The sequence below is a fragment of the Mytilus californianus genome, unplaced genomic scaffold (assembly GCF_021869535.1).
Source record: "Mytilus californianus isolate M0D057914Y unplaced genomic scaffold, xbMytCali1.0.p SCAF_5, whole genome shotgun sequence".
Lineage (NCBI taxonomy): Eukaryota > Metazoa > Mollusca > Bivalvia > Mytilida > Mytilidae > Mytilus > Mytilus californianus.
Window position 1 is genome coordinate 48,217,884 of NW_026262701.1, and position 20,788 is coordinate 48,238,671.

The 20,788-nt window shown below is 33.1% G+C and overlaps 2 protein-coding genes across 45 annotated transcripts in view; both read right to left on the reverse strand.

Moving 5' to 3' along the window:
* LOC127702387 (alanine--glyoxylate aminotransferase 2, mitochondrial-like) overlaps positions 1–20,788 on the reverse strand; it is an 80,213-nt gene that overhangs the window by 31,217 nt on the left and 28,208 nt on the right. For both annotated transcript variants that reach the window (XM_052206546.1, XM_052206545.1), the window contains exons 5-8: positions 20,179–20,273; positions 5,976–6,069; positions 5,483–5,548; positions 4,590–4,724 (exon numbers count right to left, since the gene is read on the reverse strand). In XM_052206546.1, coding sequence (XP_052062506.1) covers positions 4,590–4,724; positions 5,483–5,548; positions 5,976–6,069; positions 20,179–20,273 — 390 coding nt within the window. The remainder of the gene's footprint in view (positions 1–4,589; positions 4,725–5,482; positions 5,549–5,975; positions 6,070–20,178; positions 20,274–20,788) is intronic.
* On the reverse strand, positions 13,844–20,172 carry LOC127702388 (uncharacterized). Of its 43 annotated transcripts, none has more exons than XM_052206560.1 (4): positions 19,139–20,172; positions 18,626–18,933; positions 18,063–18,574; positions 13,844–18,011 (listed from the first exon to the last, which is right to left on the reverse strand). In XM_052206560.1, exon 4 carries the CDS (start codon positions 17,674–17,676, stop codon positions 15,565–15,567), a length of 2,112 nt encoding a protein of 703 aa, XP_052062520.1. In that variant the 5' UTR covers positions 17,677–18,011; positions 18,063–18,574; positions 18,626–18,933; positions 19,139–20,172; the 3' UTR covers positions 13,844–15,564. The 43 variants fall into 43 exon arrangements, 38 of the variants coding, with proteins under 38 accessions (XP_052062520.1, XP_052062530.1, XP_052062511.1 ...); XM_052206570.1 differs by having other exon boundaries at positions 18,626–18,779; positions 19,087–20,172; XM_052206551.1 differs by having other exon boundaries at positions 18,626–18,779; positions 18,831–20,172.

A 20,788-nucleotide genomic window follows, 5' to 3' on the forward strand; every position in this document is an offset into this window, starting at 1 on the left:
TTTCTTGTTATTACTTATACGTCGCAACTGCATAAGAAACCGACTAATTTATTTTACCAAATTGCTTGTTATATCCTCAGGATGATTTGATTAATTTTGACCGAAGCTATCCGGTGACTCCATATGAGAGTTATTTCCCCTTATGCATTTGATATAAGTGATGTGCATTTGTAACTGAAAAACCATAACTTATAGAGACCTGAGGTCTTTTGATTTGAGGTCCTCGGTCCAAAAAAAAGATAATAAGGTCAAGGTCAAAGGTCAAGGTCATATTCTAAATTTTGATTTTGGCTTGTTATCACTTATTTTCAGAGATTGTATAAGATATCGACAAAATATTTTTACAGAATTGTTAGTTGCGACATGTCGTAACACATAAATTTTAGTTGAAAGGGTACGTAGACATTTAATGGGAGTTTTCGCCCCTTTTATATCTAATATTAGCTGTATGGTAATATAACTTATTAACAATATATAGTAGAGACCTAGAGTGTTTTGATTTGAGGCCCTTGTTTCATGACCTTGAAATTGGGGTCAAGGTCAAAGGTCAAGGTCATGTACAAAGAGGCAAATTATGTGTTTTTGGCACTATTTAAAGAGTTTGATTGTGTTTTAATGCTTTTGTAGGTTGACATTGACCTTTAACCTTACTACTTGTTAAGTGATCTCTCAAAAGATAAATCCCATGTGTTTAGATATAGTATCTAGGCTTTCAATTCCGTTTTTGCAGGATCCAAGTGGATCCGTTCTCTGTGTTAATCAACTAACCAACCAACCAACCAACCAACCAACCAATCAATCAATCAATCAATCAATCAGTCAGTCAGTCAGTCAATCATTGCATGCATGTTTCTGTCTCATGTGTTTAATATAGGGTCCAAGATCTCATTTGTTTCTATTTCGCTTGTTTCAAGAGACCATATCCCACGTGTTTAATTAATTAGTTAATTGATTAATCAATCAATCAATCAATTAATGAATCAACCAACTAACCAACCAACCAATCAATCATTGCATGCATGTATGTTTCCATCTCATGTGTTTAATATGGGGTCCAAGATCTCATTTGTTTTTTTTTCGCTTGTTTCAAGAGACCATATCCCACATGTTAAATTTATTAACCAACCAAACAACCAACCAATCAATCAATAAATCAACAAACCAATCAACCAATCAATCATTCATTGTATGCATGTTTCCGTCTTATGTGTTTAATACAGTGTCAAAGATCTCCTTTGTTTCTTTTTCGCTTGTCTCAAGAAAACCCTATCCCATGTGTTTAATCAATCAATCAATCAATCAATCAATCAATCAATCAATCAATCAACCAACAAACAAACAAACCAACCAACCAATCAATCATTGCATGCCTGCATGTTTCCGTCTCATGTGTTTAATATGGGGTCCAAGATCTTTTCGCTTGTTTCAAGAGACCATATCCCACATGTTAAATTAATCAACCAACCAATCAATCAATCAACCAGCCAATCCATCCATAAACCAACCAACCAAGCAATCATTCATTGTATGCATGTTTCCGTCTCATGTGTTTAATACGGGGTCCAAGATTTCCTTTGTTTCTTTTTTCGCTTGTTTCAAGAGACCCTATCCCACGTGTTTAATCAACCAACCAACCAATCAACAAATCAATCCAATTAATTTATTATTCAATCAATCAATAAACCAACCAACCAACCAACAAACCAATCATTCATTGTATGCATGTTTCCGTCTCATGTGTTTAATATTGTATTTACATCTCTTCTGAAAAAAAAATCCACATGCTTGTTTTCAGATGTTATCAGAAACTACATGTCCAATTGACCCCAAATTTTGCAGCCAGCAGGGTATACATGTATTACATCTTCATAAAACATTGTGGTGCAAATATCTCTCAAGAATTTTCCTAGAGAAAAGAAATTGCAATGCCGTAAAAATCGCTTGCTTGTTCCATAAATCTCAGTGAAATACTACAATAAAATGTCCGCTCCTAGATTGAAATACAAATCTGTGTTACAAACTGCTGCTAAAAAATGTACTTTGTATGAAAATAATCGATAAACGTGTTTTAAAGTTACACAGGATCAATTAAATCCAAAGCATGCACTGCTCGTGAACTGTGATCGAAATGTCAATTACCTACAATGACAAAAGAAATACATTGTGTGTACTCTGTCGCTATACATGTTCTCTGTCCAACGTCTCCACCTAAAAAGAAATAAAAATACTAAGTTTTCGCTATTATAAAGCTTCGTCACGTGACGCCACAATCTGGCGCAAGACATAGAAGCGCGCGGGACCTGAAATAGAATAAAAACTTTCCAAACTAAATATAGAAACTTAACCAACACACTAATATGGACCCTTTAAAGAGAGAAAAAAAGAAAGAAAGAAAGAAACTATCAAACAAACAAACAAACAAAACAAAAAAAACAACAAACAAACAAACAAACAAACAAACAAACATACACATATATCAATCAATCATGTTTCAGAAGGGGAAAAGCAATTGATTTATATTTATTTTTTTTTTCTTTCGCCTAATTTTTCTTCTTACGTAGTATTGTTGTTTCATAAGATGCCGCTTAGATATTTGGAATATGATATTGTATAGTTTATACGCTTTGAAAATTGACAACTGCTAAACCGAACACTTTACGTTGTAAGAGTTATCTCCCCAAACACTGTTTTTCTTGTGACCACTACTCCTTCCCAACCGTAAAAGATTACGACAAATTCATTTTACCAAATTGCTCGTTACATCTTCAGGATTAGGATATTCATTTGGACCGAAGCTTTCCAGAGACTCCATATGAGAGTTATTTCCCTTATGCATTTTATATAAGTAATATGCATTTCTAACTGGTAAACCATAAGTGATAGAGACATAGGGTCTATTGATTTAAGGTCCTTGGTCCAAAAAAATGAAAATTAGGTCAAGGTCAAAGGTCAAGGTCATATTATAAATTTTGATTTTGGCTTATTTTCACTTATTTTCAAAAACCGTATAACATCTCGACAAATTATTTACATGTCGTAACTTATAAATTTTGGTTGAAAGGGTGCGTAGACAATAAATGGGAGTTTTTGCCCATCTTACATTTAGAATTCTGCGTAAAGTGATATAACTCATTAACCATACATATTAAAGACCTAGTGTCTTTTGATTTGAGGTCCTTGATTTGTGACCTTGAAATTGAGGTCAGAGTCATAGGTTAATAGGACGTACTAGATTTTGACCATTGCTTTAAATTCATCTTTTATACATCATAAAGCCATAGGAACTGACATTTTAGACTGATTTTTAATATTTTAATATCAAAATAGATCTTTATTGGTGGAAAGACCTTCAATTGTTCTCTGAACAATTGGTTTTTAATTTGTCATTGAGTTGCTTTCTCGAGTAAGTATACCCAACATATCATTTTATTCATACCATTAAAAAGGAAAGTAACCTGCAGTTCAACGAGGGTGGTGACACAGGGGTGCTCATTTCTCAAATCCTACTTTTTTTATTCCTTTTCTTAGATTCCACATTTTTTACCTCCTTTATCCCACACCCCCACTTTTTTTTATCTCTTATATCCAACATTCACACTTTTTTTTTACACCATATATCCCAAATCCCAACAAGAATGTGTCCATAGTACACGGATGCCCCACTCGCACTATCATTTTCTATGTTCAGTGGACCATGAAATTGGAGTCATAACTCTAATTTGGCATTTAAATTAGAAAGATCATATCATAGGGAACATGTGTACTAAGTTTCAAGTTGATTGGACTTCAACTTCATCAAAAACTACCTTGACCAAAAACTTTAACCTGAAGCGATCAGACGGACAGACGAATTGACGGACTGACGAACGGACGAATGGACGCACAGACCGAAAAACATAATGCCCGTCTACTATCATAGGTGGGGCATAAAATCTTGTCATTTTCTCTTACATATGGTTACATTTTATTTGATCTTAGCTATTTCATTCAAAGCAATATGTTAATATAAATTGTCTTTGATTGAAGAATGTTATTACAGTGATCTCTTTTATCTTTTAATAATTTCTTTACCATCTTTACTTTGGAACAGCTGATGTGCAGTCAAGTGTAAAATTACAAATAATTTATAATTTAGTTTTGGTTGTCATAGTAATCAAATGTTTTCTAATTTTAACTTTAAAATTATTTCATCTATTTCATCAGACATATCAGTAGAAACTTAATGACATCAAACTGTGAGGTTTTTTAACTCGAAAAAATATTTCTTAATCAAATTAAAAATACCATTTTGAATTATACTTTTACTGGAAAATACAGTAGATATTAGTAGAAGAATTGTATGACAAATTTATAAATTGTCAGAGAAAAATATGTGTTAGGATGACATAATTAAGATATAGACTTAAAAGTATTGCACAACTGCCTAGTATTTTATAAAAACTTGAATCATTTTAAATCTTTCAATTTCATTGCCTTTAATTTATACAGCTACATAATACAAGTAGTTGTGGCACTATATTAACAATCTAGCAATGTATAAAATGTAACTTCAAGCCAATGAAGTATAATGATATCCAAACTCACTTTACCTGAATAGATTCTGCAAAGAAGGCACCACATCTTTTGTTTGGCATAGAGAATGCTACTGTGTCTTTTAACTGGTCCAAATAATGTTCTCCAGCTTGGCACTGACCTTCAGCACAGTCACATGATCTACCTACCACCTGGCAATTATTAAACAATAATATTATCAAAGAGAAGATTTAGGTTTTTCTCTCTTTATGCTTAAAAATGTACAAATATACATGTAAAACATAACAACAATCCAGTTTAAGCTACGAAAATATTTTCCTCTAAACTACCTGGTTCCTTGATCAGAATTCGGCCTGAAAAAAGTCAAGAACAGTGTAGCCATACATAATACGCACCTCCCTTTTCAGAAATCATTCCCAGGGTAAAACCTGTGTACTATACACACATAAAGACGGTAATCTGGTTCTTTTCATTTGATATATTACAAAGAATAATCTAATAAATCAAAATTCAAGCTATGATTTCAGTGAAACGAGTAAATGATTAATTGCATTTCAAATCAAATGTGTTGGGTTGACATGAAACATTTCAATGGTTTTTTAGTACTCCTAAAAAATAGATTAAAATAGAAAGCAACAGACTGTTTTACATAATACATTGTACATGATTGCTCACTTAACAAAGTAAAAATGTACATTTAAATATTTTTCTTATCTTTTTATCCTGATTTTTCAAATTTAATTATTTTTTGGCGTCCTGATGGGCTCTACACTAGCTGTAAGAGCACTGTTGATATTTTCAAAAACACCACATTCATATAAAATTTAGATACCCAGCAGTTTGCTCTAGATTGTACACTGTTACATGTCTATAGAATTCAGTATTGCCAATTTTATCAAATATGTGACTACATGTTCTTCCCTTATGGACTTGTTACATAGTTGATTACCTGAGACGGTGAATCTCTACATCTTGCCCCTCCCCATGGGCCTCTGTAAGGATCTGCATTCATTGTCTATAATGTACAATAAATTAGGACAAATTTTTTCTATAAAATCTTTCTGAAAATACATAACATAATGCTTGTGACAGACAAAAGATTGTACATGGACAATTTGAAAGCCAGCCCAGTCAGAACTTCTTTGTGGTTTATGTTATATTTTCCTGTAAATTTTCAAATGACCTATACTGTTTTTAAAAAAAATTCTGCACAAATGTAGCATTCAATAATGGAATTTTTAACTGGGCATGCCTGCAAGTTATTAGGGAAATGTTGAAGAAATCCTTTTTTTACATTTATATATTTTAGAAAAAGCATAATTTAAAGATTGATTAACATACAGTTTACATTTATTAATATGTATCTTGGCAAACAGGCAGACAAGGTGATTGAAATATAGCCCTTTATCTAGAGTGGGGGTATAATTTCAGATTTCAAATACCTGATGTATTCCAAGCCCAGTCGGACTGTTGTATTTCCATGTAGATAATGCTGTTAGTCCCATAAGGTACGGACTGGCTCCATGGTATGCATTTCTGTTAAACATACATAATGTAATACAAACTGGTTATTTGATGATAACAGATTCATTTTACATAAGATTTTAAAAATAACTACCAGGATTAATTCTTATTTGGAAGAAAAAGATATTTTGAATATGATAAAACAGTGTATTTTATTGATTTCTATTTACTTATACTAAAGTTATTATCCAGAAACCATCTGTCTTCAGACGACGCTGAAGACGACGATGATGCCATTTGACGACGATGCCGGACGACGATGACGACAACGTGATACCAATATACGACCAAAAAATTGTTAATTTTTGCGATCTTATAAAAATGAATTGACAGCTAATATCCTCAAGACAATACAAAAATTCTTTCTACATAATTTTAAAGCACTGTAAGGGAGGTAATTCAAAGTTGTGTTTGAATTACCTCCCTTACACTGTAATTTGTACTTAAGTAATTGTCCATTTACCAGGACACCCTTGTTTTTTCTCACTTTTTTGCCCTTAATTCCTAAACAGTTTGAGCTATAACCCCCACAAAGCCAATCCTAACCATCCCTTTGTGGTATGGAAACTTGTGGTATAATTTCAGAGAGATCCATACACTGTTCAAAAAGAAAAATGCTTATTTGGGCTCCTTTTTGGCCCCTAATTCCAAAACTGTTGGGACCATAACCCCCAAAATCAATCCCAACCTTCCTTTGTGGTTATAAACCTTATGTTTAAATTTAATAGATTTCTATTTACTAATACTAAAGTTATTGTGCGGAAACCAAATGTCTTTGGACGACGACGACATAATACCAATATACGACCGCAAATTTTTTTGCGGTCGTATAAAAAGTGCAATTGGAAACCAAGATCACACAAGCAAAACATCACACTGCAAAAGGAAAAAGTTATTTTACAACAGGATTCATAAATATATAACTTTGTCTATCTTATTTTGTGGTTAAAGTAACAGGATATTATATCTGACTGAAACTTAAAACAGTATATCAATATATATTTTTTATACATAATGAAAATTGTTTTATAATTTAAACTCATTTAAAGAATAAACCATTTTTATCTTCACAATTTAGCATACACATCATACAATACTGCTATCGGTAACAGGATAGACAATTTAAGTAACAGAATGGATATAAATTTGTTGAACTATCATAAACATTTGTTCCTGATACCAACATCAAAATGACAAAAGTAAAACTGAGTGGGAAGTACTGAATGTGGAGTTATTAGGAGAAAATACTGAATGTGGAGTTATTAGGAGAAAAAATACTGAATATTATGAATTGGTATCTTACACTTACTTTGCTGGTGGTCATTTTTACAACCTGTGAAAACCTGTTTTTAGGGGTATTTTTCAGTACAACATGCATAATTGACAAACAATCTATCAATACCCATAAAGAAAATACATGCATATACAAATTTTTATCATGTAAACCACTGTAATGTTCATGAAAAAGAACTGAAAGTTGTATCTAAACCTTTTTTTTATAGTCCAAAATTCCTCATGAAATGGTACCAGGATAGACAAAACATTGTTCCACCTAAAATCGTTTCAATATATTCTTGTAAGACATTATTAATATTGCAATTTTTTATAATTTTAAAATTTTATAATCCATATGCCATAAAACTTAAATAATAATCATAGGTTAGTGCCTGATATGGAGGGCAGATTTTTTAAGTCTCTCTGAAATTTATTATGTAACTACTTTTCGAGACATGGATCCTTTAGAACTTGACATACTTAAAGCATGCTGAGTAGTTGCTGCTGTATTGTTGAAGATAGATTGTCTGTTAACCTCTGATATCTTTGATTTTTTACTCGCTGCTGTCATATTGACTGATTGATTGATTATTGGTGTTTAACACCACTTTCAGCACTCTTGGCTGTAACATGACAGGGGAAAATTGGCAATCCTATTCAATTAAGATAGGATTCACACCTACCACAAGTATGGTTGGAACTCTCAACCTCAGTGTTAACAGGCTAGTCATTAAGGTAGATGAACTATTTAGACCACTTTGGCAACAAGGCCTGGTGGGGCCTTCTGTCAAATTAATGTACATGTTTATCTCAATGTATTCTTATTTTTAAACAACAATGTTATAAATGTAACATTGCAATAATGTCCATTCCAGACTTGTGATACCTGTCATCTGATTATCTCGTTGAAAAGCTTCAAACACACTTATAAACATTCTAGGCTTTGATTGGGGTTTCCTTAATATCCTGTGGCAGATATTTTATGTATATTCAGAACAGGAATAATCAAATAAATGTGGAATGTGTCCATGGGACACAGATGATGACCCAGTTTGCATATAACATTATAAAGGGACATAACTCAAGAACTATAAAAGTAACACAACCCAAATGTGTACTTGATCTGAGTTTTGTGGTAATAAGCATTGTGTATATAAATTTCATAACATTTGGTAGAGGTAAACTTAAGAACGGAAACAAAAAATTAAGCAATTTTTCCACTTGTAAAGGGGCATAACTCTAGAACGGTAATAGTGACGCCCCCAAAATTCAAACTTGATCTGTGTTTTGTGGTAATAAGCATTGTGATAAAGTTTCATAACATCTGGTTGAGGCAAACTAAAGTAAGAGAACGGAAACCAACTTTGTGATGTACAAACATAAGGATGTACAGACAGACAAGGGTATTTATAACTTAATGCTCCCTCTGCTACAGCAGTTTCTGCAAAATGGCTAAAAGGAATTAAAGTGCTGGAAAATTGGGCTGCCAGTTAAAGGATTGTTGGTTATTGACAGGCCCTATGAACCCTTGACAAGAAATTACCTGATAGAGATAGATTCAAACACTAATATACATGTACATCCTGTTCATGTTTATTACCCGAGAGAGATGTCTTCAAATACATGTACCAGTATACATCCTTGCCATTGATAGATATAAGAAGATGTGGTATGAGTGCCAATGAGACAACTCTCCATCCAAGTCAAAATTTATAAAAGTAAACCATTATAGGTCAAAGTACGGTCTTCAACACAGAGCCTAGGCTCACACCGAACAGCAAGCTATAAAGGGCCCCAAAAATTACTAGTGTAAAAACCATTCAAACGGGAAAACTAACGGTCTAATCTATATAAAAAACGAGAAACGAGAAACACTTATGAACCATTCATCAACAAACGACAACTACTGAACATCAGATTTCTGACTTAGGACAGGTGCAAACAATTGCAACGGGTTTAACAATTAACAATGTTTATTACCTGAGAGAGAGAGAGCTTCAAATGTACTAGTATACATCCCTGCCATTAACAATGTTTATTACCTAAGGGAGAGAGCTTCAAATGTACCAGTATACATCCTTGCCATTAACCATGTTTATTGCCTAAGGGAGAGAGCTTCAAATGTACCAGTTTACATCCTGACCATAAACAATGATTATTACCTAAGGGAGAGAGCTTAAAATGTACCAGTATAAATCCTTGCCATTAACAATGTTTATTACCTAAGGGAGAGAGCTTCAAATGTACCAGTATACACCCTGCCCATTACCAATGTTTATAACCTAAGGGAGATAGCTTCAAATGTACCAGTATACATCCTTGCCATTAACAATGTTTACCTGAGAGACAGAGCTTCAAATGTACCAGTATACATCCTGGCCATTAACAATGTTTATTACCTAAGGGAGAGAGCTTCAAATGTACCAGTATACATCCTGGCCATTAACCATGTTTACCTGAGTGGTAGAGCTTCAAATGTACCAGTATACATCCTTGCCATTAACAATGTTTATTACCTAAGGGAGAGAGCTTCAAATGTACCAGTATATACCCTGGCCATTACCAATGTTTATAACCTAAGGGAGATAGCTTCAAATGTACCAGTATACATCATTGCCATTTGTAGCGCCAACCGTTATTGTAAATGGTTTGGCAGATATTATACAAATATCAATTAAAGTCAAAGTAATAAAACTGTTTTGAAGTCCAAACTTTGGATAATCAAGAAATAAGATTTGTTTAAATAAATAAAAGCAGCTTTATTAAAAGCTAATATCATTAACAATAGTTATTAATAAATCAATTAAATAGAATTGCAGTGTGTGCCAAAATACCTGAATAAATAATTCTGGGTCACTGTCTGAAACTCAGCTGTTCGCCAGCGGCTATAATTTGAAACTGACTATACTTTTCTCTAAACGTTTGAAAGATCAAGTTAGTCAATACACCTAAAAATAGTACGCGTGTACACAATTGTGAAAGTAAACCAAAATGGCCTTTAACTTGACAAGTATGATTTTGGATAATTCTAACATTATAAAAGGATAACTATGGATAAAATAGGATGCATTAATAACTTCTGAATAAGGTAATTATGTTGTAACTATAGAAAATCATTCCGCATAACAAGCAAGTGTACAAAAGTGAAAATATGTATGACCTAGTTTCGCGGAAAATATACACCGGGAAATACAAATGAAAAGCAATGAATGAAGGTTATTATTAAAAGAATACTGTAAATAATCGTGGCACAACATTGCTCCTCTCAAAGAAAAAAGAATTCTGTCCCTAGAATTGACATGAAATAAAATGAATATATATTCAAATTTCAACATAAGAAGCATACATATATAACAGTAAAACAATATCCATGTATATATCACAATAAGTCTCATTCATTAAAAGTTCAATATAATTAAAAAGTTCTTTCTATTTTCTTGATTCAATGACACAAACAGAACTTCTGATCTTCTTAGAGGATTTGGGTTGAGTCTCGGTTAATCTATTTTGGAGTTTTCTCACTTCTTCTTTAAGATCTGTCTTCCTCTTTTCCAGTCTCTCTATAAATTCCCAAATCGAAGGCACTCAAATGTATGCTTTTCTTCTAAGTCTTTAAGTTGATTTTCATGTGTTGATTTCATTTCTACCAATTTATTCTCTAATTCCAAAATTTGTTCATCTTTGGGATCAATATTTACTTCCACAATTTCAATCTCCTCTTCTTCTTGTATAAATATTTTGTCATTTATACATGTTGATTCAAATTCTGTAATGTCTTCACCCACAATCACCACATAAGGATTAATACTTTTCATACAAATATGTTCTTTGTTAACATGAGGTTTTTTAAGATCCTTTAAATGTCTGCCATTTAGCATGGGAAATTGTTTTAAAGTTACAGGTTTTGCATACAAATGGGACTCGGTCAACCGAAGCATGTTTAATTATAAAATGTTGAATTGTGTTTTTTGTATTTCCTCGGAAAGGACACTTCAAACATTGAAACAGTACCATAATTCTGTAAGAATAAAATTAATCAATACTTAATACTTTATAAAATTAACAAGTCTTAAATATTATTTTTATACAGGAATAAATAAATACATGTATAAAATGTGTATGTTTACTCTTAACATAACATTTATTCTAATTGATTGAGTTTTCTATTAACCCAGTCTGGTATTTCACCTACATACGGTTTTAATTTATCTATATGAACAACTTCAGTTCTAGATTTAAAACAGATTTCATAGACCACCGTGCTCAAAACTTTTGAAATAAAATAGGAACCAAGCCATGGGGATTTAAATTTTTGTTTTATAGTTTTATCAAATTTATATACAAGATCTCCCTTTTTATATTTATGTTTTGTCAGTCTAGTATCATGATTCTTTTTAAGTCGTTCTGCATTGGTTTTAAGATGTTTCCTGGCAATATGATACATATCTTGTAATCTATCTTGAAGATCTAGAGCATACTCATTTTGCCCTTCATATTTCTGGTCTGGCAGTGGATATATCAATTTTATTGCAATACTTATTTCTCGACCTAGCATTAAAAAATTAGGTGAGAAGCCTGTAGCAGGATGTGGTGTACTACGATAAGCTGCCAGTAGTAGATTGATGTTTACATCCCAGTCTGTAGCATTCTTGTTGATGAAACTTTTTATCATTCCTGCCAGGGTACGATTAAACCTCTCAATAAGCCCATTTGAGACAGGATGGTAAGGTGTTGTCCGGGTCTTTGTTTTTTCTAATATGCTACAGACAGCGTTAAACAATTCACTCTGGAAATTACTGCCTTGGTCACTGTGCAGTTCTAGTGGTATTCCAAATCTCGTTATAAATTCCATTACAAACTTATGTGCCACAATATCAGCCTTTTGATGTGGCAAAGGATAAACTTCCATCCATCGGGTGAAATTATCTCCTATTACCAATAAATATTTATTTCTCCTCTGTGTTTGTGGTAAAGGTCCAATTACATCAATACTAACTCTGTCTAAAGGGTAACCCACTCTATAATCAACCAACCAAGCTTTTGATTTTCTACTTTTTCTTTTAGTACAAATTACACAATTTTCTATGTGTATTCTGACGTCTTTTGTCATTTGATACCATGTAAAATAATTTTTCATTTTCTGGACTGATTTCTTAATACCAAAATGACCAGAATATGCAGTATCGTGACAGCTGATTATTTCTTTCTTTATAACAGCTGGTACTAGAAGTTGTAAGTGATCTTGTTCACTTTTAACTTCTCTCCATTTTTGGTATATTACTCCACCAATACGGACAATATTACTCCAATTCAGCCAATAATGTCTTACTGCTGGGCTGAAACTGGCACATTTATCTCTATCCGGTGTTTCTTCTTCATCCATCCATCTATGTAAAAAACTGTAATCTGGATCTTCTTTCTGGAATGTACTCATCTCTTTTTCTGTGTATTTAGTTAGCCAACTGGAACAATGACTATGGCTTGACTGTGTTACATTCCTTATCATAGGTTTATCAGTTAAATTCTTTACATTATCAACCTTTTTTCTAAATTCTGACCATTCTCGTTTCCATTCAATACATTCAGTGCAACTGGAATCAAGATTTCCCTCTTTCAAATGTATACAAAGATCATTTTCATTAGAATTTCTAGACATTGCATCAGCATTCAAATGTTTTGTACCTGGACGGTGTTGAATGTCAAAATTGTATTGACTAAGACTTTCAATCCATCGTGCTAACTGTCCCTGAGGGTCTTTAAATGCAAATATCCATCTTAATGATCCATGGTCTGTTCTCAGCAAAAATTTTCTTCAAAGCAAATAGTGCCGAAATTGCTGTATAAATGTGACAACTGCAAGTAGTTCTCGTCTTGTGACACTATACCTCTGTTGTACCCTGTCTAGCTTCTTTGATGCATATGATATAACCTTTTCTTTGTTTTCTTGGATTTGAGACAGCACAGCGCCAATACCTATATTAGATGCATCTGTGTCCAATACAAACATTCCGTCTGATTGTGGGTATGCCAATATTGGTGATGTTGTCAGTGCGTTTTTCAATTTTTCAAAAGATTCTTGACAGGGATGTGTCCATTTAAAAAGTACATCTTTTCTGGTAAGATGACTGAGTGGAGCTGCAATGTCACTAAATTTGAATATATACTGCCTGTAATAATTACATAGACCAAGGAATTGATGAATCTCTTTTGCTGTTGATGGAACTTTCCAGCTATGTACGGACTGTACTATCTTTGGATTTGGCTTTATTCCCACTTTTCCTACCACATGGCCTAGGTATAATATTTCTTCTCTTAACAGATCACATTTAGATGGTTTAAGCTTGAGCCCTGCATTTATAAGTCTTGAAAAAACTTCATCTAGTCTTTTAAGATGTTCTTCTTCATCAGAACTAAAAATTATAATGTCATCGAGATATATCAGGAGTGTTTGCCATTGAAGTCCTCTAAATATCAACTCCATGCATCTCTGGAAAGTACTTGGGGCATTGCAGAGTCCAAAAGGCATCTTTGTATATTCATACAGGCCATACTTGGTAATAAATGCAGTCTTTGGTTGGTCTGATTCTTCTACCAGTAACTGCCAATAACCACTTTGAAGATCGAGACATGAAAATATGGACGCTGACGCTAGACAATCAAGGCACATATCTATGCGAGGAATTGGGTAGGCATCTTTAATTGTAAGATCGTTGACTCTGCGAAAATCCACACACCAGCGCACAGAGTTGTCTTTCTTCCGAACAAGTACTACAGGTGAAGCCCATGCTGATTTTGATGGTTTGATAACTCCCGTCTTAAGTTGATCTTGTAAGTTCTCAAATTCTTCATTCTCAAATCCTATTGGTGTCCTTCTAAGTGGCTGTCTTACTGGTGCTGCACCAGCTGTGTCTATTCTATGCTTTATAAAGGAACATGTTCCAACATCAGTTTTAGAACCAGCAAATACCTTGCTGTTCTTGAGGAGCATATCTGAAAGCTTTCGTTTGGTCTCTTCATTTGCTATGTTTTTACTACTTCTTTCAAATAAATCACTAAGATGATCTGGTAATGCAGGAATTTTGGCCTCATTTCTGCATTTATCATCCATCTCCAAGGAATTTCCTGCTTTACATTTCCGAATGGTACTATTCCAGTCATCAGGAATACCTACTGGTTCATCTGTAAGGTTCATATTCATCTTCAAATTGTGCAACTTGTAGATATTCTTGGTATTATTTTCCAAAGGTTTTGTACTGTTTTGGATGTCATCAAACTGTGTAATATTTGTAACTGGATGTAACTCTCCTATTAAATAATTTCTTTTTAACTGTACAGGGTGGTCCTCCATATTGACCAGTCTAACAGGGATGACTTTTTCAAAAGGGTCAACAAGGATTTGTGCAACCATAATTTTCCGATTATCCTCAACCACTGGTTGTAGCATGGTATATCTGGTATCTATAGCATCAGTATTATCACTCCCACCAAATAATATCATCTCAGAATTGGCTGGAACGGTTACATTTTCAGTTAAAACCACTCTTGCTATCATGTCTGACTTGCGGTTAACTTCACACTCAATCCATTTTCCATTCAGTTGAATTCCTTTTCTAGAGTTTACTGTTATATCCATTTCATCAAGGACATCACAGCCTAGCAACAAATCATCACCAATTGTTGCTACATATACATCCCAGACAAACTTTGAGTCTCCAAGTGTTAACATCACTGCTGCTATACCTTTTGTTCCCAATTGCTTCCCTGCTTCGGCAACAACTAGTTTTTTCAGTACTGGTTTCAACTTTGATCTGCTTGTTTTTGGAAGGCGGAAAAATATGTCTTCATTTAAAACAGTAACTTCTGCTCCAGTATCAATTACAGCTTTTACTTTTTGATTACTGACTTCCATTGGTACCTTAATACTGGCTGCTGTTACGCGATCAATTACAATTTCCTCTTTAGTGTTAAATATCACGTCCTTTTCAGCACCTGTATCCTGACCACTATCACCATTTAAAGAGAGACCTTGGTCCTCCGGTATAGGCTCAGCAACAAAATCTGTACTTTCTTTCTTACTGGCAGAGTTCACCATTTGATTTTCAATCCCCTTACCAAGAAACACACATTCAATGTTTCTATCTACTTGATCCTCATTTGTCTGGTTTATATCTACTAAGTCTGTTTTAATTTTGCAATTGTGGGCTGACACTTGGCCATTAGTCTCAGCCCGTTTTAGTTTAACGGATTTCCGTCTGAAACCTGTCCTTGTGTCTGTTTCTGGTTAGGACATGACCTTGCATAATGTCCTTCTTCATTACATGCATAGCATCTTGTATTGTTTTGCTTCTGGTTTTTGTCCTTGTTATTCCATCTTGAATTTTGGCTGTTAAAATTCTTCTTAGGCTGGTATGTATTTGATGTTGGTAGCCTTGTGTTCATTATGTTCTCAATAGACTTGGTTACTTCAGTCGTGATACTTTCTTTCATCTCTCTACCAAACTGATTCAGACGCTCCTCTGTAACAAATCGTTTACCTCCAACTCGTCTCACTTCTATGTCATCAGACTGATCAGCATCAAAAGACCTTTCTTCTTCTTCAATTTCAATTTGCCTTATTTGAGTTTTGCTTCTCAATCCATTTTTGCATGTAGTATGCCATGCTACAAGATTGATTGTTTCCTCCATAGTTTTAGGTCTTTTTGTCAATACATCATAGGCAATACTTTGATCATTTAATCCATTTAACATATGTTCAATTGAAATATTGTTGAATAGTTGATTATCCATGCCTGGATATGCCTTCCTGACCATTGTCTGAATGCGAGCAGCATATTCATTTACTGACTCCTTGTAATTTTTTCTGGTAAATTGCAACTCTTTTCTGTAGGTTTCAGGCAGGTTGTTATCTCCAAATCTTCTTTCCATATCTTTGGATAAAAGTCGAAACGAGCTCCTTGTTTCATGCGGTAGCTCTGATGCAAATTTTGCAGCTTCATCTTTAAGCACCAGTAATATTTCCTCAGCTTGACGTCTTGGGTCCCAATTATTTCTTTCAGCAATAATTTCAAATTGCATCTGAAATGTACTCCAGTCACTTCTTCCATTGTAGAATGGTAGTCTTGAGTGATAACTATCTTGCATGCTAGATGTGGAGTCTGTTCGGTATCTCATTTGGTTGTTTTGCTGTCTAGTATTATTTGGTTGAAAATTTTGCTGTCCTGTATTCTCTGATTGAAAATTTTGCTGTCTTATATTATCTGGTTGCCCAGGTTGGTTATTCTGCTGTCTGTAATAATCTCTTTCATTTTCAATTTGAAAATTTTGCTGTCTTGCATTATCTGGTTGGATATTCTGCTGTCTTGTATTTTCTGATTGAAAATTTTGCTGTCTTGTATTATCTGGTTGGTTATTCTGCTGTCTGTAATAATCTCTTTCATTTTCAATTTCCCTTATTTTCTCTCTCAATCTAAATACTTCTTGTTGGTCATCACCGTTATTATGTCTGATTGGTCTGTTGAAACTGGTGTCACTGAATGATGTAATTTGTGGTATATTAGCCGTCTTTGTCTGATCATGAAATGGATTAGATGCATAAGATGTGCTTATTCCTCCCGTGGAAAAGGACCATGTGCTTGGTACACCTTGTACTTTTGCAAAAGTGTTTGAAGCGCTACTGTTTTGAACAAATGTGCTTGTTGCACTTTGGGTATATGAACCAATGCTCTGTGCACTTTGGTTATATGGACCAGTGCTCAGTGCACTTTGGGTATATGGACCGGTGCTCAGTGCACTTTGTGTATATGGACCAGTGCTCAGTGCACTTTGGGTATAAGGACCAGTGCTCAGTGCACTTTGGGTATATGGACCAGTGCTCAGTGCACTTTGGGTATAAGGACCAGTACTCAGTGCACTTTGGGTATAATGACCAGTGCTCAGTGCACTTTGGGTATAATGACCAGTGCTCAATGCACTTTGGGATGAAATACATGTGCTAGGTGCACCTTGAGTTTGAATATATGTGCTTGGTGCACTCTGATGTTGTACGTTTGTGCTCAGTGCACTCTGTACAGGAACATTAATGCTCTGTGCACTGTCTCTTATCATTGACACCCCCGGTTCATTTAATGAATTATTACTGGTTAAAGCAGGCAAGGTAAGTTGACTTGAGGAACCATGTAAACTTGGCATATTTGATAACCCACTATTTGAAACAAATTGTGTCTCATTTTCTCTTGTTAAGTCCGAAAAATTGGAATTAACACTATATAAGGGAGCTCTTGGGGACCCTCCCCCTCTATTATTTAAAAACATAGGAAGTGGTAATTGTCTGTGTCTTAAATTCATATTTTATATACCAGACTTAATTAATACTTAATTTCAGTTACCTTTAATGTTATTAAAATATTTTTAGAAAAATACACTTTGTGTTTCAGTAACTCTTAGTGTTCAATTATTTATAAGGAAAAAATACACCTTGAATTTCAATAACTCTTGGTGCTCAATAATTTATATGGAAAAATACACCTTGAATTTCAATAACTCTTGGTGCTCAATAATTTATAAGGAAAAAATACACCTTGAATTTCAATAACTCTTGGTGCTCAATAATTTATATGGAAAAATACACCTTGAATTTCAATAACTCTTGGTGCTCAATAATTTATAAGGAAAAAATACACCTTGAATTTCAATAACTCTTTGTGCTCAATAATTTATATGGAAAAATACACCTTGAATTTCAATAACTCTTGGTGTTCAATATTTTATATGGAAAAATACACCTTGAATTTCAATAACTCTTGGTGCTCAATAATTTATAAGGAAAAAATACACCTTGAATTTCAATAACTCTTGGTGTTCAATAATTTATATGGAAAAATACACCTTGAATTTCAATAATTCTTGGTGTTCAATATTTTATATGGAAAAATACACCTTGAATTTCAATAACTCTTGGTGTTCAATATTTTATATGGAAAAATACACCTTGAATTTCAATAACTCTTGGTGTTCAATATTTTATATGGAAAAATACACCTTGAATTTCAATAACTCTTGGTGTTCAATATTTTATATGGAAAAATACACCTTGAATTTCAATAACTCTTGGTGCTCAATAATTTATATGGAAAAATACACCTTGAATTTCAATAACTCTTGGTGCTCAATAATTTATAAGGAAAAAATACACCTTGAATTTCAATAACTCTTGGTGCTCAATAATTTATATGGAAAAATACACCTTGAATTTCAATAACTCTTGGTGCTCAATAATTTATAAGGACAAATACACCTTGAATTTCAATAACTCTTGGTGCTCAATAATTTATATGGAAAAATACACCTTGAATTTCAATAACTCTTGGTGCTCAATAATTTATAAGGAAAAAATACACCTTGAATTTCAATAACTCTTGGTGCTCAATAATTTATATGGAAAAATACACCTTGAATTTCAATAACTCTTGGTGTTCAATATTTTATATGGAAAAATACACCTTGAATTTCAATAACTCTTGGTGCTCAATAATTTATAAGGAAAAAATACACCTTGAATTTCAATAACTCTTGGTGTTCAATAATTTATATGGAAAAATACACCTTGAATTTCAATAATTCTTGGTGTTCAATATTTTATATGGAAAAATACACCTTGAATTTCAATAACTCTTGGTGTTCAATATTTTATATGGAAAAATACACCTTGAATTTCAATAACTCTTGGTGTTCAATATTTTATATGGAAAAATACACCTTGAATTTCAATAACTCTTGGTGCTCAATAATTTATAAGGAAAAAATACACCTTGAATTTCAATAACTCTTGGTGTTCAATAATTTATATGGAAAAATACACCTTGAATTTCAATAACTCTTGGTGTTCAATAATATTATATGTAAACCACACTTTGAGTTTCAATATAAGCTGATTTGTATGTTGTTGTTTTTTTTTTTTTTTTATGTATTACTTTTTTCCTTCTTTCTTTTTTTTTTTAAATGTTGTTTTTACCGCTGCCACCAATTGTAGCGCCAACCGTTATTGTAAATAGTTTGGCAGATATTATACAAATATCAATTAAAGTCAAAGTAATAAAACTGTTTTGAAGTCCAAACTTTGGATAATCAAGAAATAAGATTTGTTTAAATAAATAAAAGCAGCTTTATTAAAAGCTAATATCATTAACAATAGTTATTAATAAATCAATTAAATAGAATTGCAGTGTGTGCCAAAATACCTGAATAAATAATTCTGGGTCACTGTCTGAAACTCAGCTGTTCGCCAGCGGCTATAATTTGAAACTGACTATACTTTTCTCTAAACGTTTGAAAGATCAAGTTAGTCAATACACCTAAAAATAGTACGCGTGTACACAATTGTGAAAGTAAACCAAAATGGCCTTTAACTTGACAAGTATGATTTTGGATAATTCTAACATTATAAAAGGATAACTATGGATAAAATAGGATGCATTAATAACTTCTGAATAAGGTAATTATGTTGTAACTATAGAAAATCATTCCGCATAACAAGCAAGTGTACAAAAGTGAAAATATGTATGACCTAGTTTCGTGGAAAATATACACCGGGAAATACAAATGAAAAGCAATGAATGAAGGTTATTATTAAAAGAATACTGTAAATAATCGTGGCACAACACCATTAACAATGTTTACCTTAGAGACAGAGCTTCAAATATACCAGTATACACCCTGGCCATTAACAATGTTTACCTGAGAGACATAGCTTCATATGTACCAGTATACATCCTGGCCATTAACAATGTTTACCTGAGAGACAGAGCTTCAAATGTACCAGTATACATCCTGGCTATTAACAATGTTTACCTGAGTGATAGAGCTTCAAATGTACCAGTATACATCCTTGCCATTAACAATGCAAGATCATTAGCCTCTGATCCACTGTTAGTAAAATACACAACCTACAAAAAAATTAACTTTAATTTGATTCATTAAATCCTCAAAACTTGTCAGCAATGCATTTTGACATACTTTGATTTGTATACCACCAGTTTCTGTGTACAATGCATACCAAATGTATCATATGTTAAAGTATCTATGCTGCAGACATGTTCTGTATTTTGAAAACATTGGCATGTAGCAATTCAAGACTTTAAAGTGTAAGAGGGCTTGATTTTTAAATCAGTATGTTTGACAGTATTTTTAGCTTGATTTCATGATCTAAGAGTGTTCTTTGATTTAACATCATTTAATAAAGTATTACTTGAACCAGTGTTTTTGTTTTCAATAATACATGTAACAATATAAAATTGTGTTTAGTGCTTTTTTTAAACTGATATATATTGTATATTCTACTATGAACTTCAAATGGGAAGTGCTAAAAAAAATTGCATAAATTTGACACAATTTGTCAGTTGCCTGTGACATTGTCAGAAACTTTTGCAAGTGTTTGTTTCAATTTATAAAATCTTAATAT